The 23,531-nt window shown below is 38.3% G+C and overlaps 2 protein-coding genes across 4 annotated transcripts in view; both read left to right on the top strand.

Annotated features, from left to right (window-relative positions):
• rabep1 (rabaptin, RAB GTPase binding effector protein 1) overlaps positions 1–1,601 on the top strand; it is a gene marked incomplete in the record, with an annotated part of 35,078 nt that extends 33,477 nt beyond the window's left edge. For both annotated transcript variants that reach the window (XM_036215185.1, XM_024264007.2), the window contains 1 exon segment: positions 1–1,601.
• A 1,494-nt stretch (positions 1,602–3,095) lies between these two features.
• mpzl1l (myelin protein zero-like 1 like) lies at positions 3,096–21,596 on the top strand. Of its 2 annotated transcripts, XM_024264426.2 has the most exons (6): positions 3,098–3,290; positions 8,583–8,764; positions 12,314–12,524; positions 14,888–15,017; positions 17,209–17,314; positions 18,366–21,596. In XM_024264426.2, the coding sequence occupies exons 1-6, from the start codon at positions 3,218–3,220 to the stop codon at positions 18,459–18,461; spliced, it is 798 nt and encodes a 265-aa protein (XP_024120194.1). In that variant the 5' UTR covers positions 3,098–3,217; the 3' UTR covers positions 18,462–21,596. The 2 variants fall into 2 exon arrangements, with proteins under 2 accessions (XP_036071090.1, XP_024120194.1); XM_036215197.1 differs by lacking the exon at positions 17,209–17,314 and having other exon boundaries at positions 3,096–3,290.
• The last annotated feature ends 1,935 nt before the right edge of the window (positions 21,597–23,531 follow it).

Consider the following 23,531-nt stretch of genomic DNA (forward strand, 5'->3'; position numbering starts at 1 on the left):
CTCTGTATTAGCTCAACCAAAAAAAAAGAAAAAAGAGAAAGACCTCCATCTTCTTGCTTTTTAACTCTCCGCTCGTCTGTTTCTTCTCTCATTCGACCCCAAACACTCGAACTCACCATGAAGGATTTGCACATTACAAAAAAACTCAATGCAAGTGAGCAATACTCCGCATCTCCTCCTCACCGGTTCGCTGAAGCTTGGCGTCTGACCGGCCTCTTGTTGGGAAACACTAGTGGATCCGTCTCATTTCAAAACATCGTTGGACTTCACTTCTTTACCGTTTTGAATCGACCTTCCAACCATGATGCAAAGAATGATGATCCACATCAGCTCTAAACACCATCAACTGCTGAACTGAGACGGTTGATCATCTTCTGCTCAAGTGAAGGACTTCCATGGTAGAAACAGTGGCAGAAAACATAAATGAAGTAGATTACAGAGGACGAACGCTACCAAACCAAATCTCCAGAATCACTTCTTTCATCTTCTAGCCTCACAGTCGTACTGCAGATTTCTTATTGGAACAGCAAATGTTTAAACTGAAATCAGTAAAAAAAATCAGGTTTGAAGTTGAGATTTCTACAGAAATGCTTCAGTTTTTGCTGGATGATGTAGAAGTTGAAGTCTCATTCGGATAAAAACCCTTTCTAATAGAAACACTCAAAGGTTTTTTAAATTTCAAATTCAAGTTTAAAGGAGATTTTTTACGTTCATAACTGACATGTTCTGCAACAAAAACACGAAGAAGAGAAATCACATGGAAGCCTCATCACATCTACATTTATACGTTTGCAGTTTCACTACAAAAACGGTAAATTCTGGATTCCTGAAGTGACTTCTGGGTGGAAAAAAGCTGCGTGAATTCCTCAGCTTCCCGTCGAGTCCTCTGTGATCGCCTGTCTGAGGAACTCATGAACTTCAAGAACTTCATAAACCCTCTGAAGACAGAAATCCTTAACCATTTGGTGACACTTGTTTTGTTTTTTGTAGATATTTTGAGTTGTATTTATGAGGAGCGCTGGCCTGTTTGTTTTCTTACAGAAGCGTTGTTGTGTTTCTTTGAATTCCCAGTTTGACGTGGCATTAATGTGAGGAGATCCTCGGTGTTGTTCCCTCGCAAAGATACACTTCTGTTCCTTCAGTTCTGATCCCATAATGACGGACTTCTCACAAAATGTTTGTTGAATCCCAAAGATATTTGGATTGTCTGCTGTTTTTGACAACATTTTAATCATTTTAAATTTGTTTTTGTTGTGACCACTCGTAAAAATTAACATTTTTTTTTTTGTTTGGTTCTAATGAAATCACCTTCAATCAACTGATTCTGGAGCTTTGAACCATTTTCTGGTCTTTCAGAGGGATTCAACCGAACATTTTGTTTCCTGCCTTCCATATTAAAGTTAACTGCTTTTACACAAAAATCCAGTTTGACAGATTTAATAAAAAATAAACATGAGGAACGTCGGATCTTCTGGTTGCTCTGAACTGTCCGCCGTAGAAGAATGAGCTGTGGATGAAATTGTAATGTTACTCAGACTTTGGCAAAGGCATGCTTGATGAAGACTTTTGAACAATACTGACTATAAACTACTGCCCACTGAGTTTGTGTTTTGTGATTTCTGCCTTTTTATTCTCAACATTACTAGAGTTTTTGTAATACACAATTTGATTTGGTGTACCACAAGGTTCTGTCTATGATCCTGTACTTTTCCTCATAGACATGCGAGGCAGCACTGGATTAATTTGATGTAAACTGGCACTTATATCTCAGTATTACAGGTGAGAAACTCGAAGAAGAGTTCGTAGATAAATCACATCCGAGTACCTACAACACAGTCGTCTCACTGATGAGATTCAAACTATATGAAGCCAAGAAGCAGTGAAAATGTTTTTTTAAGCAGAAACAAGAAAACCATATTTTAAATTATTTATTTTACCTCTCAGTTATGCCTCTTTTTATTAAAGAAAAAAAGTTATTTTAATGTTAAAAAGTAACTGTAAAGTAAGAAAGTAGTAATGGTGGCGAGGGGTGGATTTTCCATTAAAAATGGAAAATCATTTTTTAATGGTATGTTTGATTCTGCCTCAGATAAATTGATCTGGTTGGATTGTAGGAATAGAAAAAAATTGAATTTACTTATTGAAAAGGGATATAAAACATAGGCATATTGTCAACTTTCAGCCATAGCTTGTTTGCAACATTTGTCCTTAACTGGGTTTCTTTTTTTTTTCCCTTACAAAGAGTTGAAGGAAAGTATGTACACAATATATTGACAAATTTTTGTACGTCCTGTACTACAGAAAGTTTATAGGCCGTCAATAACCACTTAATTAGCTCAGATTTAATTTTTTTGTGTTAGACATAATTTGATGAACCAACAGCAGTAAAATTAACTATTTTTATTTAATCACTGCTGCATTACGCTTTTTCTCCACTGAAAGGATCATATGTGGCATGGTGTCTTATTTTGAAAGGTACTCGCATGAACTGTTAGGTTTTTCAAATTGGCTAATTTATTTTAAAGTTTGTAATTTATTCATGCAAAATGAACAACAGTTAATTTGTTTGTCAAAATAGTAACAGCATAAATTCAAATCAGTGTCTTCTTTTTTTAAAGGGTGAAGGAAGCCTGTTGCTCCTACTAGGTTGTGAGAAATAAACCCAAATGGCTCTTTCAGAGTTGAAGGTTGCAGACTCCTGCCTTAGATTGACAATCTTGTGGACCCAGCATGGTATAAAACATTTTTTACACCATGTTGGGATTGTCTTTTTTTTTTAATCTATTTACTGCTTTAACAGATTGTTGGCAATCTATAGTTTGCCCATTTTATTAAGGTGAAATAATTAAACTGGACTTTAAAAGATTTTACTAAAATTGGGTATGAAGAAAGAAAATGTGTTTTAAATTAGTTCTGAATGTGTAAACTGTTCCTTCCAAGTTAGTTGTCTGACTATTTAACTTGATAAGAATTTCTGCTTTAAATGTGTTTTGAATAAACAAAAAGTCCTGCAACTCCCCCTAATTGTTTAGTTTCTCCCTTAATCTATTGAAATTAACTGCCTGGCATGAGCCTGTCATTACACTTTGCCCTGTAGGGGGCAGCAGTGACCCTGAGGACTGCGCACGTGCCTTTCCATTCTGGCACGAAGAAGAGAATCTGCCTCGACGGTGGAGGTGGAAGGAAAAAAAAAAGGAGTTGTGTTTACAACAACATAATGGAGGCTAAACGGTCGAAATACGTCTCCAGGCGCATTTTATTGACTGGATTTACGCTATATGTCGCATTAGGTGAGTATACGGGGCCAGTCTGGGTTCAAGTTCCTTTAAGAAAAGCGAACGTTTGACATATTTGTTTTAGGTGGGAAATCAGGTTAGCCTGCTAGCGATGTTCGCTGGAGGACCGTTTACACCCCCAACCTTAAATCCCGCAGATTAGTGTGTCTTTGTTCCGGCCTACATCCAGGAGGCGATGGCCGGAAGCGTTTACGTGGTTGTTGTTTTTACTCGTAAATCAGATTTTTGGTGTAAAATGACAGAATTTCGGTGTTTAGCTGGGAAATGTGAGCGTTTGGTTGGGAGGGGTGGCTCTCGCCCTGCTGCTGAGGCGGTGGTCCCAGCCTTCCCATCGGGATGGAGCTCTTTTTACACAACTATATTTTTTATAAATTCACTAAAATAACCTAAAAATATGTATAAAAACACGTCAAAATTGTAGCAAAAGCCAGTTTTCAGTCATTTGTAGATTTAAAAAACGTTTTCCACACGTGGTAAATGTTTTCTTTTTCTTTTTAACCAGATTTAAAACATTTAAATGTGTTTATTTTAGCTACCTGTAAACAGACCAACGCCTTTTTTGGGGCAGGTTTTCACTTTCCTTTTGAATCAGGGGCCACTTCTGTATTAATCATCAATTAGAGGCCTTCATCGTTCAATAATAAATAGAAAATAAGCTTTTTAAAACTTTATTTAAACAAAGAAAGTGGTTTCGTTGTTTCTCTAATAGGATATGAGGCAGAATTTTTGTTCTCATTTAAAAAATAAAAGCACACACAATTTAATGTTATGTTTGTCTTGTAAATATAAATACATTTCAGTGAACAAACAGGAAACCCCTTCATATTTTTAACATTTCCCTCATTATTTTAATATTACAATAAAACAAAAACAACAGTTAGAAAACCACATACTTTTCTTTCCTGTTTCTATTGCTGCTGCAGTGATTTCTTCTTCTTTTTTTCCCAAATTTCCCTGCCATGAGACTCTGGTCTGCATGCCACTTATTTGTTAATAACCCTGCAAAGTTAAAGTTATTCACAGAAGGAGTTCATTTTTTTTTTCTTATCATTAAAAGCTGCAAACTTGAGCTTTTATTTTGAAGTTATGTCAAGAGTTAAATATGTGAATGATGGTGAACAGAATTGTTTTCCCAGAGAAATATCGTCTCGTTTCCTTGTTCATCTTCTTGACCCACAAAGGAAACTTACAAGCAAACATGATGCTGAACCGCAAACCTACACAACTGAAACCACTGACCTTTATTTTGCTTTTAGGAAATGAAACTATTTTATTCTCTCATTTGAACTTTCAACAGACATTAACCAACAGTACCACATCAAAAACCACCTGACAGACATTCAGAAAACCGCAATTAGACAATATTCTGTGGATACTGTAATGCACTTTTAAGAATTCTATTTAATTATAAAGTAACAAGGTAAGTAATTTCCAGCCGCAGAAAAAGTAAATACATTATTTTTTCTGTAAATCAGTAGAAATGTGAAGATTTGCTGTTAAATGTTTGACTTGTTATTGATTTGGTTACTTCCCCAAGTTGTTCAGTAATCAACACCACAGTTTTTAAATCTTAACTGTTAAAGATATGAGAAGTTTGATATCCTAAGTGCATATTCTTGGTCAGAGGTCATGCTTTCTCCTGCTTAAACTGTGGTTTTACCGTGACGAGCGTTTTCTGGCGGTGTTGGCATTTTTCTTCTTCTTTTTTTCACTGTTAAACTTTGAAATCTGAGACGTCAAGAACTGTCTGTTCTGACGCATTTAGGCTTTTGGATAAAAGCTGAAGTGGTTTTAGTTGTAAACTATAGATAAAACCCATTAGAATCCATTAGAAAGTGGAAACTTTCATTTATAAGCAGTGCAGTTTTTATCTAAAACTTGTCAGAATCAGAAGATTATAAAATCCTGTCATTTAAACAGTTATTCCTTAAAAATGTCTAACAGATGTCTCACATGATTGTTAGTTTTCTTGGATCGTGTTCGTCTGCTTTGTGTTTTCTGATACTGGCAGGAATTTGCATATCTCTGTGTTTCTATCAGGCGGCCTGGAGGCTCGGCGGAGAATTCTTTGAAAAGTACATGGTCAGGTTAACATCTCTTTCCCTCGACGCCCTCGGGGGGCGGTTGTCCCAACTTTAGTGTGACTCATGCAGGTTTTGTCTTTCACAGAAACTTGTCTCGCTTGGAACACAAAGGGTTAAAGAGTCGAAAATAAAAAGGTTGACCGAGTGGAACCAGAGGAATTTTTTTTTCGTTGTTAGACGAGGAAAAGTAATCTAAAATCAGAAGCTGCCTCCTGGTGAAAATGGAAGTTTCTTGATAAAACTGAAGGAAAGATAAGCAAAGAATTTCCAACTTTACAGTCAAACTGAAGGAAGTCGTCAAACTGATGTTTGTTCCTGGAAGCGCTTTATTACAGCAAGGTCAGAGCGAACGCTCAGCGCGTAGGTCTGTCTTATCACTGATGTGTCTCCACGTCCTGCACTCATTTCAGATGAACTCCTGCGTTTCACTTTTATTATTTTAATCTCCTCTTAGAAGGTCTACAGTGTCCCATGAGGGTCAAAATCCTTTTGATTGTTCGGTTTCTTTCATTTCCTGGATATTTATTATCTGGGTAATAAAGCTGCAGCGGGACCTCTCCGTCTTTCCTCGTCTTGTACCTGAAGCCAGGCTTGTTCTTGAGGGGGTGTCGACATGTCTCGCCTTCTTTACCAAAAACACCTCCATTAGTGCGTCCCCCTCCCTCCTTAAAGGCGAGGTTTAAAACTCACATCCAGCACACCATCAGCTGTTTGTGGGAGGATTCAGGATGAAGTCTGCAGACATACGGATGTTTGATGGGTTCAAACTGCAGCTGAAAATGTTTAAGATCTTTATTAGTTTATAGAAAATGATGAAAGTTTGACGTTCTGATGACGCAGTCGGAGGAAGCTCTGTCATCTGTGTGACAGATGCATTAATAATTCAGTTTATTAATTATTCATGTGAACAGGTTTTTGTGTCCTGTTAACCAGTTTAACAGAACAATAAAGCCTTGTTTCCACTGAGCGGTCCGGTCCAGTTTAGAGCGGTCCTGGTAATTCAGGTGTCCCAGAGCTCCTTTAAAAAAGAGATTTTTTTAATCTCAATTGCCTTCCCTGGTTAAATACAGGTTTAAAGAAAAAAGGGGGCCTTTTCGCTCAAAGTTAGACCGTCACGGCGGATGTGGGGTTTAGCTTTGCATCATATTAGTGCACACAGCAAAAATGTAAGGGTGTTTGAGAGCCGATGGTACGGTTCGGATTAGCTCTAAATACTGGACCAGATTGCTCAGTGGAAACAAGGCTTTACTATCATAAATGAATATCAGTTCCTTCAAAATAGCGTTAAAAATAGTCATTTGTTGGAAATGAGGTCCCTGTGTTTTATTAAAAATTAGAAATGCTTTTACTTAAAACACTCACATCAATCATTTTGTGTTTAAAAATAATTTGAATTAGATTAAAACACATGGAGCTATTTCGGGGCCATAAATATTTAAAATCTAAATAAAACATTTTGAAAAAAATATTGCTGTTTGGCCAAAAAATGTAAAATATCCAAAACCTTTTGCTTTCTTAAAATTTTCAGCTTTAAATGTTTGGTTTTTTTAGGTTTCAAAACCAAAAGTTTCAATTTCAAAACTTTTTTCACTTTCAACTCTTTTTTTTTTTTCTTGAATCTGAAAATTTCAGTTTCTAAACTTTTGCCCCCGTTGTGGCGCGTTGAGGTGGGCTAACATGAAGAACCAATCAAAATCAATGAGAGTGGGAACTTCAGTCACGGTGCATTCACTGACTCTCAGAACTGTGATGATTACAGTCAGAAAAAGGGCTGTTTAGTCTGTACCATCATAGTCTGAAGTTTTCCCAAAATGGGTGTAAAAAGCAGAGTTTTATCGCGTAGAAACCGCGTGTCTAAAACGCTGTTCTAGCCTGTTCAAAGCACCATCTTATTATGTTAAGTACACAAAGTGTTAAATGGACATTTTATTTTTATGTTTTTGCCAAACATCAATATTTTTTTCAAAATGTTTTATTTGGGTTTCAAGTATTTAAGGCCCCGATTTGGCTCCATAGCTAGTTTGAGAAATGTCATAAAATGTAAATTGATAACAGAAACGTCAGATGTTCTGACTGCTAAAAACTGTCAGAACTTGAGATTCTTGGATTAAGCAAAAAACTGTAAATAATTTTTTAATGGTATATTTGATTCTACCTCAGATAGATCGATCTGGTTGGATTGTAGGAGTAGAATTAATTTATTGAAAAGGGAAATAAAAACATAGACACACTGTGAACAGCAGTCCCATATCATAATACTTTAAGCTGCAGCTCGTTTGCAGCATTTAACTGGGTTTCTTTTTGTTTTACAATTACAAATATATGTAAATTTATAATAAAATTTAATTTTGAAATGACATAAACTAACATAAAAGTCACAGGGAAAACGATGATAAAAAACACACCAAATCAGCCTGTTAAACGTGGACAGCAATGATGCTGATCTAACCAAAACATTAAAAAAAAGACTAAAACTCGACACGGACCTCAAATTTAGTTGATGCCTAGTTTTTATTTGTTATATTTAGTCAATACTGAAAAAATAAATTTAAATTATTTCATTTTCATGAATAATTTAAATTTGATAATTGTTTTCTAGTTTAAAAGAGTTAATACACAAAATTAAAAACGTGATTTAAATGCCAGATTTTCTGGTTGCTCCAAACTGTCAGAAATTGAGAATCTTGCATTAAAAACTTGAACCTTTTTATTTATATCGATTGAATATTGAGAAAAGAAACATACATAATTATGTTTAAGAATCATTGACATTTTATTTTTCTCTGTTTTTTGTTCAGATCTAGTCTAAATATTTAATGAAAAAAAGAATTTAAAACATGACGGAAACGTCAATTTTTTTTCATTTTATTGATAATTTTAATGGAAATGTTCTTGAAGTTTGCTTCTTTTCTCCTGAAGGATGTAGGATTGTGAGGATCTGTAGTTTCATGAAAGGTAAAGATGAGATGTGAGGATTTCCACGAACATTTCAGTCATGTAAAAGCCTAAAGAGTTCCGTCATAAATGCTGTGATCCGGACTTTCTGCTGCTGTGAAGCACTTCCTGTCTTTTACCATCTGCAGCTGCTCTCTCAGACTGAACTTCCTTCGTCACATTTTTGTGGCCCCCCCACGGTGCCTGTTTTCTGTCTGCACCCCCCCGCGTACGGGCGCTTCCTAACAGCGGGATGTTTTCTCTGCAGTCACAGAACAGACGTGCGGCCTGGAGATTCAGGCCGACCCCGAGGTGATCGTCCAGAACGGCACCACGGGGGTCCTGCGCTGCAGCTTCAAGTCCAGCGAGGTGGTCACCAAACGCACCACGGTCACCTGGAGGTTCCAGTCCAATCAGCCCAGTAGCCAGTTCTACGAGTCTCCACATGTGGTGAGTGTCTGGGAGGAACACGGCGCCGTGATGTTTCTCATGACTGTTGCTGGGTTTCAGTGATGAGGAGCAGCATGTAAACTGGGTCATAAAACGCTCATCAGAACCGTGACGGAGTATCTGAAGCGCTGCAGGTCGAATGCTGACGTTTGGGTCACCGGTTTCTGAGCAGTCAGGCTGGGTGGGGGCCTCCTTGTTTTCCTCTGATCTCCTGCGACTGTAATGACACAGCCGGAAGGTCTTTCATTTGCGGCGCAGGCGCTCGCAGTCGGGACACGGACTGCATTCCACAATTAACTGCGCGATGCTTCAAACCTCTGAGGGATCGGCTCCGTCTTGTTTCCAGCCGTTTGTCTTAACCAGTCCAGATCTCTGATGGAGTGGTTCTGCTCAGCACACGATCTGCTGCTTCAGGATCAGGTCTGAGACTTTACTGGCTCCTTGGATGCAGAGAAACGCAGGGAAGGAACCTTGAAACGGTTGACTCACTTTGAGTTTGAAGAACCACATCTGAAGAAGAGTTTCACCGCAACTGAACAAACTTCTTCAAATCGTTCCCAGTGCTCTTTTAATTATGATTATGTTGTTCTTTGTCAAAATCTAAAAATCTGTCATTTTTTAGGACATCGTTTCTGCAGAGCGGCAGGAGTTTTCACCTCTGAGTTGTGGGCGGAGTAAGCCTCCACTCATTTCCCATCATCCCTTTGTCTACATCCTCTCCCTCTAGCTTACAGACCCAACCTAACATTACCTAACAATATCCGAGCTATCCAGTCGTACAGTTTAGATCCAGATTCCAGCTCAGACGAGGAAAACATTCATGGATCTATTTGTCTGCATGTGGCTGCATCAGAAGGGGGCGGAGCTGGAAAACTGTGGCCTGCCGACTGTAGTCAAAGCTATAATCTTTTTCAAACTGCATCTTTTTGTCTCATCCTGATTCTCAACAGTTTGAATAAATAAATAGCCATAAATGTAATTTTAAGCTTAATATTCTTTAGGATTGTATCGAGTATCTGAGTACTCGGATACTCGCAATCAGCTCCAATAAATTTAAGGACAAATATTTGCAACATCCAAGATCGCCAACTTTTAATCTATATAAATATAGTAGACTGCAGTAAAAATACAATTCCGTATTTTTTTTTTTTTTGCTCTGAAATGCAGAATACTGTTGGATTTTAAGTTTATCAGCTAAAACTGAAATGCTTTCAGTGGAGGTAAAGAAATCTTCAAAACAAAGTATCAATTAAGTTTCCCATTTTCAGAGTAAAACTACTAAGTGTTTTATTTTTTTCTTGTAGTTGAAATAATGAGACTGGAGTTCTGTTTCCTGACAGAAGTTCTGAAAAAACGAATTAGCTTTAACACTGAAGCTTGTGAAAGCAATCTTTGGTTCTGGTAACTCTTCATTAGTTTATGTAGTTAAGGTAATTCCAGCATTTATTAAGCTTAAAATTGCATTTCTAAGTAATTCTTTCTTCAAACCGTAAATCAGGAGTAGGTGAAAATGATGGAAAAAGAGCGTGTCAGCTTCCAGCTGCGCCCCATTCTGATCCTCCACTGAACAGATCCATGAACGTCTTTGTTTTCCTCGTCTGAGCTGGAATCTGGGTCTGGAAAGAAGGGTAATGGGAAGGGGAGTGGGGTTGCTCAGAAAACGGTGAACCAATGAACTCCTGCCACTCTGCAGAAACTAGAAAACAACACAGTCTTTTTTAATTGGCTAAAAACTGCAAAATCATAATTTTAAGACCGCTTTGAAAATAAAAGATCCAGATCCAGGACATCTGACCGTAACATTTATCTTATTTGTTTTTTAGCCAAGTAGAGAGCGAAGCTGCAAATTAAGAGCAAATAAATGTTTTATTCAGTTTTCTCTGGTTTACTTTGATGATCAATCAAAGGATGCTCTCAAACAGCATCAACATATTTAGTCATTTTAGATTTTACCAAATAAATCAGTTTTTATCCGAATGTAAAGAGCATTTTCACGTTCAGGTGTTTTTACCTGTTAATTGTGAGTAAATAGTCTATTTAAAAGGAGATGGTGCAATTTCAAAAACTCATGGTTGCAAAACTAAAATCAGCCAGAGGCTAGTTTTAGCAAATAGTCTCGAGGTCATGATGTAAAAATGCAAAGAAAAGGCACACAAACATGTACAATATAATACAAAACACATGTACAAATACTATAAAATTCATGTAAAATATGACATCCAAACCTGGTGATTTTACATCTGATCAAAGTGTTTTTGTGAGTTTCTGTTCTCACTAACAGTCCATGTTTTCCTGAAACAAGCACTTTTCCGGATCAGAACCGCTCTCCGTCTGCACGCGGCTGTAACACGAGAAGCTGCTAATGCTTCCTAATGTTAACGTTTGCTTTGATGGCCTCCTCTGGTTTAGTTTTAGCGACGTGCCGGGAGGTCTTGACCTTCGGAGAGAGCGGTTCTGCTGCTGCTGTGGTACCGTCCGAGTTCTGGCACGCGTTTGCGTGCGCTGACTCTCACAATGCGGTCTCAGTTTGGTTGGTTCTGCTTTTGTGTTTGCTGTCAGAGAACAGAACCGTCGTTGATGAACGTGCTATTCCAGCCGTGACTCATTTCCACATCTGCTGAGCAAAAGGCCTGAAGATCCAGCTGTTCAGGCTGTAACTTATGGGCAGAAAGGACGATTACTGTCACATTATACAAGGAGCTGAACTGAACTCTCATTCTTTCTGCTTCTCTGCTCTGTTTGCTTTTTTAAGAACTTTTACGGCTCTTAAGATACATAAATGTGTTTTTTAAGGGACTTTTAATGTGAAACATTTTCCAACTCTTTAATATAATTCATCATTTTTGTCCCTCAATCAACTTAAACATTAAAGTATTTTTTTAATCAAAGAAAAAAATCAAAATCAAAATACACATTTTACATAAATATTTTTCGACCAGAACAGGAAGTCCTCGACCAGAACAGGAAGTCCCCCCACATCGCTTGGAAAAAAAATTGCAATCTCAGAGTTACAATTTTTACCACTTTAAGGTTTTATAAAAGTTATTCTACAATTTCTCAAGACTTTCGGGTTTGCGTTACGTTTAGAGTAATTTCCACTTTAGCCCAATGATGTCAGGAGTCATCATGTCTGCGGCCAATTAAAAAAGAGTTCAACTTTCAACTGGAAAAAATATTTGACTATTAACTAGTAAAAACTAGGACTGGGTTGATAAAATTGATTAATTAATTTGAGTTGATCTAAACTTAATAATCAATAATCGATCCATAAAAATAGAGATTGATTTAGCTTGATGCTAGCACATAGTGGACTTTCCTGTGGGTGGACCTAGACATACATTGCTGACTAAATAAACATCTTTATAAACTCACAGGAATGAATTTTCAAAACTCTTCTAAGGAAATATTTTTTCAAATATTTAAAAGGTTGTAAAGGTCCTTGTCTTTAAAACAAAATTAGAAAGGGGATCAATACTTTTCCCTGCACGTTTTCCCACAGCCGTGTTTCCTGTTGTAACCCGTGTCGGGTCTGACTTCCTGTTTCTGCAGATTTTCTATTTTTCCGACGGTCAAGGATATCCTGGACCGGATGATTTCAAAGGCCGAGTTCAGTTTATCGGAGACATCAACAAGAGGGACGTCTCCATCCAGCTGACTCCGACTCAGTTCAGCGACAACGGCACCTTCTTCTGCGACGTCAGGAACCCCCCTGATGTGGGGGGGACGCAGGCAGAGACGCAGCTCAGGGTCGTCTTGAAAGGTCAGTTTCTACCCCCTCATGTCTGGAGGGACATGGTGGGGGGGTTGTCGGGGACTGTGACAGTGAGAAAATGAGGCTGAGTCAGCTTTTTCAGGAAAACAGACTCACTATTGACTGAACCGTTCCACTGTGGACACACTGTCCTGGATTACATCATATTTAATCTCTACACTCTGCCGTGCTGCTCCTTTAAATCTCCATGGAAACCACAAAGCTTTTTTGTAAGTCATCTTTAAGCGTCGTATCTTCTCAGGAATGGGAAATCCAAGTCTGAAATTCAGAGGGTTGGTGTTTAATTTGATGCTTATTGTGTGAAAAATCCATAATTGTGAATCCAAATCTAAAGCTTCAAATGAAGCCGATTGTGTTGCTGCTGTCGTCGTTGGCTGCATGGAGAGTGATGTTCGTTATCTTCTGGTTCAGTGGTTTCCTGCTCCCAGGTGGCGGGATGTCGTCCTCTGTAGAGCATGAGGCTCCAGCGTCTGGAACCGTCCCCCAAAGAATAAAATACCATTTTGGTGTTTCCTCCTCAGTCGACATGTTCGTGTTTGTAGATTTCTCTCTTTGTGTCACTGGAAGTTCAAAGGAGCTCAATGGTTTCACCTTTTTAAAAGATAAACGTGCTCCTATGGTTAAAAAGATGCTTCACGCTCTGAAAACCGTAGAAATGATCAGCTGACGTCTGAATATTTGTGGTCAAACTGGATGACAGAGTTTCAGTGAAGCAGTGCTGGAGGAGTAGGATTTGGGAAACATTTCCTAAACCTGTTTTAGTTTTTCTTGTTATGGTTTTATTGATGCCTCTTACGAAGTTTCTGTGGCTATATTTTTTAACGTAATTAGTGACTGATCTTTGGAGCCAGTTCTTTCAAAATAAAATACAAAACTGTATCTTGAATTTTCATAAGCAGAGACGGGAGTGGAAGTTTCAGTAAAACTAGACTTTTGTCACAGAGGTTTTTATGGGCAACTTTATTTTCAAGGTTCATGTTTTTTCTTTGTACTAATGAAGTTTTCATATAAGGAGTCTGGAGGAGCTCCTCGTTTTCCTTTGTTTGTAGTCCCCTCTTCATTGAGCTGGCCCATTGTCAAGCCACTTCCTTTCAGTGTTGCTCCTCATGGTGACACTTTTTGTTGTCCCGCCCCTGTTTGTGTTGCCTCCTCTTCCACCTGCACCTCATAATGCCGCTCCTCGTCATCCCGCTCCTCGTTGTGCTGCCTTTTTTTTTTCAGCCGCTCCTCTTCATGCTGGTCCCCATCATGGTGCTCCTCACTGTATCATTCCTCGTTGTGCCGCTTCTCGTCCCACCACTCTTTGTTGTGCCGCTCCTCATGCTCCTACTCCTCATGACTCCTTGTCAAGCTGCTCCTGGTCACGCTGGTCTTCGTTACCTGCTCCTCATTGTACTGCTCCTTGTTTGTCTGCTCCTCGTCATGCGACCCATCGCGATATTATCGATATCGTGAGCCATGTATCGCATCGTATCGTGAGGTACCCAGTGATTCCCAGCTCTACTCTGAACTGACTTCTTTACTTTGCCATCCTTATTTTGTAGGAAGCTGCTGGTTTTTCATGGAGTCAGACAATAAAGTGATGAAAAATGTTTTCCTGAATGTTTTTCAGGTCCGGCTGTAGTTCTACATCAGTGTTTGGTGGAAACTAAGACGGCCTTTTCTTAAGATTGTTTTTATTTTCACAGTAACTTGTGTCTAGATTAATGCAGAGTAATTAGTCTTTATTCACCAGCATTATGTGGGCTTGTTTGGTAAACAGCAAAGTACAAACGTGGAACCCGAGTTCATCTTGACAGTTCACTATCTCTCCACTCTCACGACAACGGCATCCCTCGGTCTGCCTCTGTCCATCTTCGCAACATTAACCGTCAGAACTCCATCATTTCACCGTATCACCCCCGTCCTCCAGCAACTACGCTGGCTTACCCATTAAATTCAAGATACAGTTCAAACTCCTTCTTCTTTCTCACTTTTAAATTCCTTCAGAACCTTGCTCCTCCCTACCGATCTTCTTCATATTCACACTCCGTCCCGCTCTCTCCGGTCCTCTGCTTCTCTCCAGCTCACCGTGCCCCCTGCCCGTCTGGTTACCATGGTTACCATTACCAAACTCTGTTTTACTGTAAAGTGTCCATGGGTGATTTGAAAGGCGCTTCAAATAAAATATCTTATTATTATGATTATTATTATTATTATCTCTGTTTCTTCAGTTCCCATTTTCCTGTTGCGCTCTGGTCTGTTTGTGAAGTTTCAGGAGGCAGCTCTCAGTTTTGAGCTTCTGTTGTTGACCTCAAAGGTTCAGAGCTCCTCTTCTTCTTCTTCCTGACGCCGGTCTGGTCTTCCTGCAGAAGCTCTTCCTCAGAAGAACACCGGCGTCATCGTTGGTGCGGTCTGCGGGGCGTTGGTGCTTCTCGTCCTCATCGCCATCGCCGCCTGCCTCGTCATGAGGGTGCTTCACAACCGCCATGAGTACGAAGGGTGAGTGCCCGCCTTCAGCAGAACAGAACAGAGTCAGGCGCTTCCTGTGAAGAAGGTGTGGATGCTGAAGCATCCAGAGATGTCAGATGTGAGGGACATCTGACATCCAGCTGCTTTGTGTCAGGACTCTGCATGGGACTGGACTCACCGTCTCCCCCTGCTGGGCTAAAACAGAACCACAGAGGATCTCATGTAGTTACTAATGATTAACCTGGTGGATTCCAAGCTCTGTCGGACTGAAACACTTTGCATGCTGATGGACTTGAAGCCTCAGATTGAAAACCTTCTGCACGTCTGTGGAGATGTGAGCCTCCAGCCCAGTTTGAGGTTTCTCTTTGCTCTGGTGTCCTCCTCATCCTCAAACATTTTCTGTTAACATCTAACATCAACCAGACTGCTTTTCCCTCTGCGTGCTAACATGAATGGATGTCACATTTCTTCTTTAGGGATTCAGATTTTTCCTGCAGCATAAATGAATATAAAAAAGACAGCTCGTCAGTTCATGTCAGATATTATAACATTTAAAAGGGTCAGAATCAAGTTTATAAAGGCCACCGGGAAAAAAGATATCTTCAAAACAAGTTCTAAAGTTTAGAGTTCAAGATGTTTTTCACATTACAACTAAAACAACTGCACAGTCCTGCTAAGACTTTTCATAATAAAATACAGCCTTTTAAAACAAAACCAAATCTTAAAATAAGTGTGTATTTTGTTAAAAACAAGAAGAAAGATGTAAAAAGAGTTGGAATATTTATACACTTTCCCCAAAATAAATCCTATTTTAAGCTCTGAAACAGTCAATTTATCCTTATTTCTAGACCATAAACATCTTAAAATGAAACTAGATTTATAATTTTTTTAAATAAATTTGTCCTAAAATGTTTGTTCATGTGTGTTTACTTTAAAACGCTTCATTCTTTTGCAAATGTATTTGTTATGAGTCAAATACAACTTTTCAGTTTCCCTAAAACAAACAAATCTGTATCTTAAAGCAGGAATGTTCCCTAATCACAAATCAAACTTAAAAATATTATGTAAAGTAAAAAAAAACTGTTTCCTTGGAGATATTGCTTAAAATAATATACTTCAAGATCAAATAACTCACTGAGAATTTTAAGAATTATTTTATTATAAATTACTGAAAAGTTACAAGTTAGTTTTATCTTAAATCAAGTGTAAACAGATATTTAGTGACAATTTATTCTTTAAATTTTAACTAGTTTAGAAGAATCCTTTGATCGTGTCTGACTTGGATTTGATTTTTCAGATTCAAGTTTATAAAAAACAGTTTTTTATCATATTAAAACCATTTCTGCTGCATGTAGACGTCTGTCTCTCTGTTTGTCCCCAAACATCAAACCCGACTGTGTCTTCACCCATAAATACATTCTTGTGTACCCACTTCTACTAACACTCTTCAGCTTGAGACATTAACAGCTTTTATGTTTAGCTTTTATTTTATTTGCTTTCAAACAGAAGTTTGTACTAAAAATGTAAAGAAGTCGTGTCTGCAACGCTTCCATTTAACAGCTGAGAAGCAGACTGAACACAGAATGAAGGAGCTCGTTTCTAAAAAAGAAAGAAAAAGTTAAAAAAAATTGATTTAATCGGCAGTTTAGTATTTAGATTTGATCAGAAAACAGTCAAATGATTTTTTTTATTAAATGTTATGTGATGCAGATAATTTAGAACTTCTTAAATTAAAATTATCTTTTAAAAAAAAAACTTTTATTTGAAATAGATAATGGATCATTCATTGGAATTATATTTAATGCGAAGCTGCTTCTGTTTATATATTCTGAAGTTTCTGCATCTTAGATTACAAAACGTCTAAAATGTTTTCTATTTGGTCAAAGTAAATTTTCAAAACTCACATTAGCATCTATGGATAGTTTGTATTTATTGAGGAAAATTTCTAATAGTTTCACACTTTTTATGATAATTTTATGAAACATTAAATAATTTAAACAATTTTATAAGTGTTACTAGCAGAGAATCTTTCAAATATGAAATGCTGGATTTATTTAAAAAACTGAAATTGAATTTGCTCCTGCAGTCTGCTGTCAGCTGCTGCGTTTGTGCGTTCAGCTCTCACCGCTTTGTTTTTGTCCCGTTTCCATTGTGCGTCTGTCTCCATGTGAATGTTCTCCATGACTGCTGGACACCACGGCAAACCGTTACCCTAAACTAGATGCACCACCTTGGAAAGCAAGAGCCCTCAGGCTCCACAGCCGCCAAAGAAGGCGGAGTCCAGCTCTGGGGGCTCCAGGTGCACCAGCCCCTCTGGCCCACTACAGGTAGGAGCAGGAGAAGAGGCCGCCTGCAGGCCGCTGTGGGTACTGCAGGAACCTTTATGGTGGCTGGGTCTGTTCTGCACAACATTCATTTGAGTTTAATCACTGATCTCTAACTTTTGTCAGACCACAGACTGGTTTAATAACAGATGATATTTTAACGGAATGACCTACAAGAGGATAAATTGAACGTCTGATTTTTTTTTTTTCTTTTAAACTTCCAGTTTCCCGTAACTTTAAAGTTTATCTTCATCCTCTTTAAAATATTTGCAGCTTTATTTCTTCACTAGATTTTGTGTAGGAATCATTAAAATGTCTCATAGATTTTAAACCCAAACTGTTGAAGTGGAGCTTAAATCAGACGTCAACTTCAGCCTCTTCAACTGCCCAGCTCCCTGATGCATCCACGTACAAATAGATCCTTGAACGTCTGAGCTGGAATCTGGATCTAAACTGAATTTGTTTTTAGCTACGCTAATGCTAGCTTGGGGTTGTGAGGGGCTGTAAGCTAGCGAGAGGGAGTGCGAACAAAGGAATGCTGGGATATCATTGTAGGGTTACTTCTGTAACAGTCCCACAATACAGAGGTAAACTCCAGATGAACTCCTGAAAATAAATCTTTTAAAACAACACAAAAAACGGCATAAAAAGACCACTAGGAACAATTTTACAATAGACAAAAATACAGTTGGAGTGGGACTTTAATGATGAATAATACAGCAAAATAATACACATTTAGGGTTGAGTAGATAAACCTAAAACAACTTTCAGAAAAGGTTTTACAGCAGGCTAGCAGACCCTTTAGCTGAGAGTTAGCTTATCTGTTCTCGTTTCTTTATTCTCTCATTATCAACATTGACCTTTTTTGACCTAAAAGTGTCTGGAGATCCCCAAACTTTTTGTTGTGAGGGCCATGAAGCGGTTTTCTTCTCTGGTGTGGGGCCGGGGTCAAAGAAGTGTAAAAATCGAACGTTTAAAGTTTTAGAGAAACTTTGTTTGTTGTTGTTGTTTGTGCGTCTCTAACGGCCCGCTGTGGTGTCTGCCCCCCCCTTAGGGCCCGGTGATATACGCACAGCTGGATCACTCAGGGAGCAAAAACTCCTTCCACAAGATGGAGCCGGTGGTCTACGCTGACATCCGAAAAAACTGAAGAACGACCAAAACCCAGAATTCAAGGAAAAAAAAAACAGCAGAGTGAGACCTCTCCCATCGGCTGCTCTTTGGAAGGGGGGGGTATTTTAACAGGGAAAACTAAATTGGTGCAGATCCTCCCTTTTGAATTGTCCTCTTTCTGTTCTCTGAACGCATGAATCTGTCGGTGGTCGTGACGTCTCCTCGTGCTTTGATGTAAAGAGAAGAAAACACTAGAAACTGCATCGCATCAGCGTCGGAGAAACGTCTTTCTGCAGGCTGCTGCACCACCGTCTGCTCGTTAAAACGGGAAAATGGCCGCCTCGTCCTCCGCTATTGGTGCTGCTCGTTATTATTTATTTGTAGAGTTGAGCGTTTGTGCGGGCGTCGCTCCGACCGCAAACGTCGCCCCCTTCTGGAGGAAAGCGGCGCCGCCCGCCGACCTTCAGCTTCCTGACGTCTTGGTTTGCCGGGAGATCCACTTTGGAGGAAAAAAAAATGAACCGACGGGTTCTTCCAGGTCTATAAAGATAGGCTTAGCAACACTAGATGCAACATAAGCTGGTATGATGTGTTAAAAACATAAATTTGTAGTTTTTAGGCTCAACTGACAGAAAATTTCTGAGATCAGCTAAAAAACTGGATTTGAAATCATTTTTCCAACGTTTGGTGCATCAGTCTGCAGACGACGGCTCATCTCCGCGGTAGTCCTGTGGGTGGAGGCGTTTGGCCCCCCCTCGGCATCATTGCATGCGACCCCGCCCCCCTCCCCCTCCCTGCAGCCCAGCTGACGTGGTGTTACTGTGAACGCTTCTGTGACGTCCTGGCATGCTGTCGTGGTACTTTCACTCCTTTTTGGATTTCCACCTCCGACGGAGCACGCGTGTGCCCCACCCCCCTCAAAAAAAGACCCTTGATGTTCCTTCACTTTAAGGAAGCATGTTAGAAAAACGGTTCATTTGAGGTGAAAGATGTTTATCCAAACTCAGAGGTTATTTGTGGAGCAGAACGCTACTTTGCATGCAGCTTACTAACATCATTACAGCAAAGCTGTTTTCATATGTTATCCTCAGAAATGTACCAAATATCAAACCATCTAAGCTTTTAATCCATTCCATGTTTTTTTTTGTTTCGGTTCGTTTTCATGCCTTTAAAGCCAAATTTGCGTTGCCTGAGTTTGTTTTTTTGAAGGATCTCTGTTGCTTCCGGCCTGAAGGCCTCCAGCTTCACGATGCAGTAACTGACTGATGCCTGTACATAGATCCCGTCTGGTGCCGTTCACTGTAGCTCATTCCAGCGCCGCTCTCGCAGACGCCGTTTCCTCCGCTCGGCCGTGCTGACGAGCGCCGCTCTTTTGTTTGTGTTTCTGTTTCCTCACGCCAGTCTTAATTATTTTTGTCTCCAGAAACCGTCAACGCGTTAAAGTTTCTGTTGCTGCTCCGCCTCCTTTAAGGTTTCTTCAGTCCAAAACGTTTCAATGTTCTGCTTGTTTTTGAGGGATGAAATTATCCTGAAGTGTGGCTAAAAAAGCTCAGAGCAGAAGAAACACCTGCAGGCCTGACTTCCTGAGGCTTCAGGAAACTTCTTAAAACTTCAGGAAACTTCTTAAAACTTCAGGAAACTTCCAGCCTGTTCTTGAGTTTTTTAAAGTTGCAGAAAAACTTTAGTTTCAGTCACCTCATGATTCCTCAGAAGCTTCACGATTTGATGAAGATGTTCAGACGTTTCTCTTCAGTCAGTTTCAGAAAAGATCTGCCTTCCTGAAGCTTCAGTAAACTTTTTGAAACTTGAGGAAACTTCCAGTCTGGTCTTGAGATTTCTAAAGTTCCAGAAACCTTTAGTTTCAGTCATTCACTTCTCATGATGCTTCAGAAGCTTCTATGATTAGTTGAAGATGTTCAGATGTTTCAGAACCTTTCCTGAAGCTTCAGGAAACTTTTGAAACTCCAGGAAACTTTCAGTCTGATGTTGAGATTTCATAAGTTGCAGAAACCTTTAGTTTCAGTCACTGGATTCTCATGATGCTTTAGATGCGTCTTTGATGTGGCGATTTGCAAATGTTTCTCTTCCTTCAGTTTCAGGAAGATTGGCCTTCCTGAAACTGAAGGAAAGGTTTTGAAGCTTGATGAAGCTTCCAGTCTGATCTTTAGATTTCTGAAGTTGCAGAAAAAACTTAAGTTTCAGTCACTTGCTCTGCGTGATGCTTCAGATGCTTCTACGATTTGATGAAGACGATCAGACGTTTCAAAAAGTTTCCTGAAGCTTTAGGAAACTTGAGGAAACTTCCTGTCTGGTCTTGAGATTTCAAAAGTTGCAGAAACCTTTAGTTTCTGTCATTCGCTTCTCATGATGCTTTAGAGGCTTCTATGATTAGTTGAAGATGTTCAGATGTTTCTCCTCACCCGTGTGCAGAAAGGAAACTTTTTGAAGCTTCAGGAAACTTCCAGTCTGAACTTTAGATTTTCAAAATGGCAGAAAGCTTAAATTTCCATCACTTGCTCTCTACGATTCTTCAGAAGCTTCTTTATCATTTGGTGAGGATGTTCAGTCGTTTCTCTTCACCCGTTTCAGCCTGTCTCTCAAAGCCTTTTCTGACTCCAGATAAATGTTTTATTTTTGTCCGACTCCACATGAACCCGAGGAAGTTTGATTGACCAAATTCCGTCCTGAATCTCTGCTGAAGAAATCTCGACTCTTTGCGTGCTAACTCTTCCTGCTCTGAACGTCGTACGACGGACGCTGGTTTTCGTGACTCGTAGTGTGTCGTGCTGTCATAGAAACCGTGATGTAAACTATAAATTATGAAAGATTCCAGATTGGCAGCGTTCCGGCGCTCGCTCTCCCTCACGACGAGTCTTAACGGAGTCTCTGGATGGTGAATGTTCGTGTTGTCGTCTTTACGTTGTAAAACCTGCACTATGTTGCATACCTGAAGACGAGGATGACTCCGCCTGTCTTCATCGTTTGTTTTTCACCTTTGCCTGTTTGATGTCTTTAAAACTGGAATGTTGTACATTTAGTGCCTTTTACATTTCATCTGCTAACTTGAACATCTGCTCAAAAATAGATTTTATTTTCCTTTTACTGTATGTATTTTTTTATATCACCTCTGTATCCACTGTTCAAATTTGATATAAAATCCACTCCTGACCCATTTCTAAGTCTGTTCTGATTATTTACTCTTTTCCTGAACTTTTAACAATTGAAATACATTTTAAATAAAAAAATAGAAAAGTTGCAATAATGCATATCATCTAAATATGATAAAGTTGTTTACTGAAATGTATTTTTGTCCTGAATGTGCTGAACGTTTTGATACCAATGTTGCAGAATTTTAAAAGAGCACAAAGATTTTTGAGAAACTGTGAAAAAAATGCATAAAATTTTAAATTGTGTAAAATTTATGAATACCAAAAGTACAGACATGAATATTCAGAACATGCTGAATGTTTTATACCAGTATTGCCTAGGAGTAAAAAAAACAAAAAAATCGCAAAAATTGCGTCAAATTTTAAATTACATAAAATTTGTGAACACCTAAAGTACAAGCTTGAATGTCTTGAAAGTGCTGAACGTTTCGGACCAATATTCCATAGGTTTAAAAGAGAACAAAAGATTTGAGAATTGTCGTTTAAAAAATTGCAAAAATTGTGTACAATTTTAAATTGCGTAAAATTTGTGAATACCAAAAGTACAGGGAGAAATATCCTGAAAGTTTTGATACTATTACTGCATAGGTTGAAAAATGTACAAAGATTTTAAAACATTTGCGTAAAATTTTAAATCCCATATAATTGATGATTACCAAAAGTACTAGCTTGAATGTCCTGAACGTACTGAGAGTTTTGATACCAAAATTGCTTAGGTTTAAAAATGTACAAAGAATTTGGAAAATGTTAGTCAAAAATATTGCAAACATTGCACAAAATTTTTGGATACCAAAAGTACAATCTTGAATGTTGCTCAAGTTTAAAAGAGCACAAAAAATGTTGAAATTTCCCAATGATTTTTAATGGGGCTAAAATTGTAAAAAATTGCGTAAAATCCTAAAAAACGTAGAATGTACAAATGCCAAAAGCAGGACTCTCATTAACGAGCTGAAAGAAGAAATATCTGAACGTGGGATTGAGATTATACTTCCCAAAAAACGTACGGAACTGGAAATATGGAACAATAAAGGTAAACAGAATCACAAAAGTGTGAGTGCTGTAAAGCGTAAAGTGATTAGAATTGGATGTTTATTGTCTGAGGATTTATTTTGGTGATCAATCTGACCTGGAAAATGTTTTCAGGATTTTGACAAACTGCAATAGATTACAGATTACTTCAAGAGTAGTTTTTTTATTTCAAGAATTGCCACATTTTTAGTAAAAAGTACTACACTTTAGGGATACTTGAGTAAAAGTATAGGGTGTATACTATGTGTCATGTGGGAAACATACTGACTGAGTTACTAATTTGGAACATTTAAAAAAAAAAGTAAAGTATACTGCCTCGCTTTTAGTATACTTGTAATACACCCAATTAGAATACTTTTGCTAAAAGAATTAGCTGTAAAAAGGCTTAAAGTGACTGAAAAGAAGAAAAATTTCTATTTTTTACACTTGTGCTTTCATCGTAGGTTAAAGAATTAAACGGTCTGATGGATTTTTACTCTAAATCATAAATTAAACATCTGCTTCCATCTTTGGTTGATCACTTCTTTCAAGATCTGTTTTCACACTTTTACCACAGAAACTTCTGACAACTTTAGAAAAAAACATTTATTTTCAGCTTTTGTTTCTAAAAATTTAAGTTAAAAAATCTCTTAAAGATCCCCTATTTATGTCACTTTTTTTTTACTTTGATGTCCCTTTAGGGGGAAAATCGGCAGGAAAAAAAAAACTTTTAGATGATTTTTCTTTCTTTTTTGGGTAGTTAAAAGCTTAAAGACACCAGATTACAATGAAAAAACAAGCTTTAAACTTTACATCCAGAAACATAAAACACACAAAAATCCATATTTTTCTTATTTTCACATTTATTTATTTCTAAATGATAAATATATAAATAGAAAATACTTTTTTTTAGGTTTTAGAAAAACTTTCAC

The sequence above is a fragment of the Oryzias melastigma genome, linkage group LG14, assembly GCF_002922805.2.
Source record: "Oryzias melastigma strain HK-1 linkage group LG14, ASM292280v2, whole genome shotgun sequence".
Taxonomy (NCBI): Eukaryota; Metazoa; Chordata; class Actinopteri; order Beloniformes; family Adrianichthyidae; genus Oryzias; species Oryzias melastigma.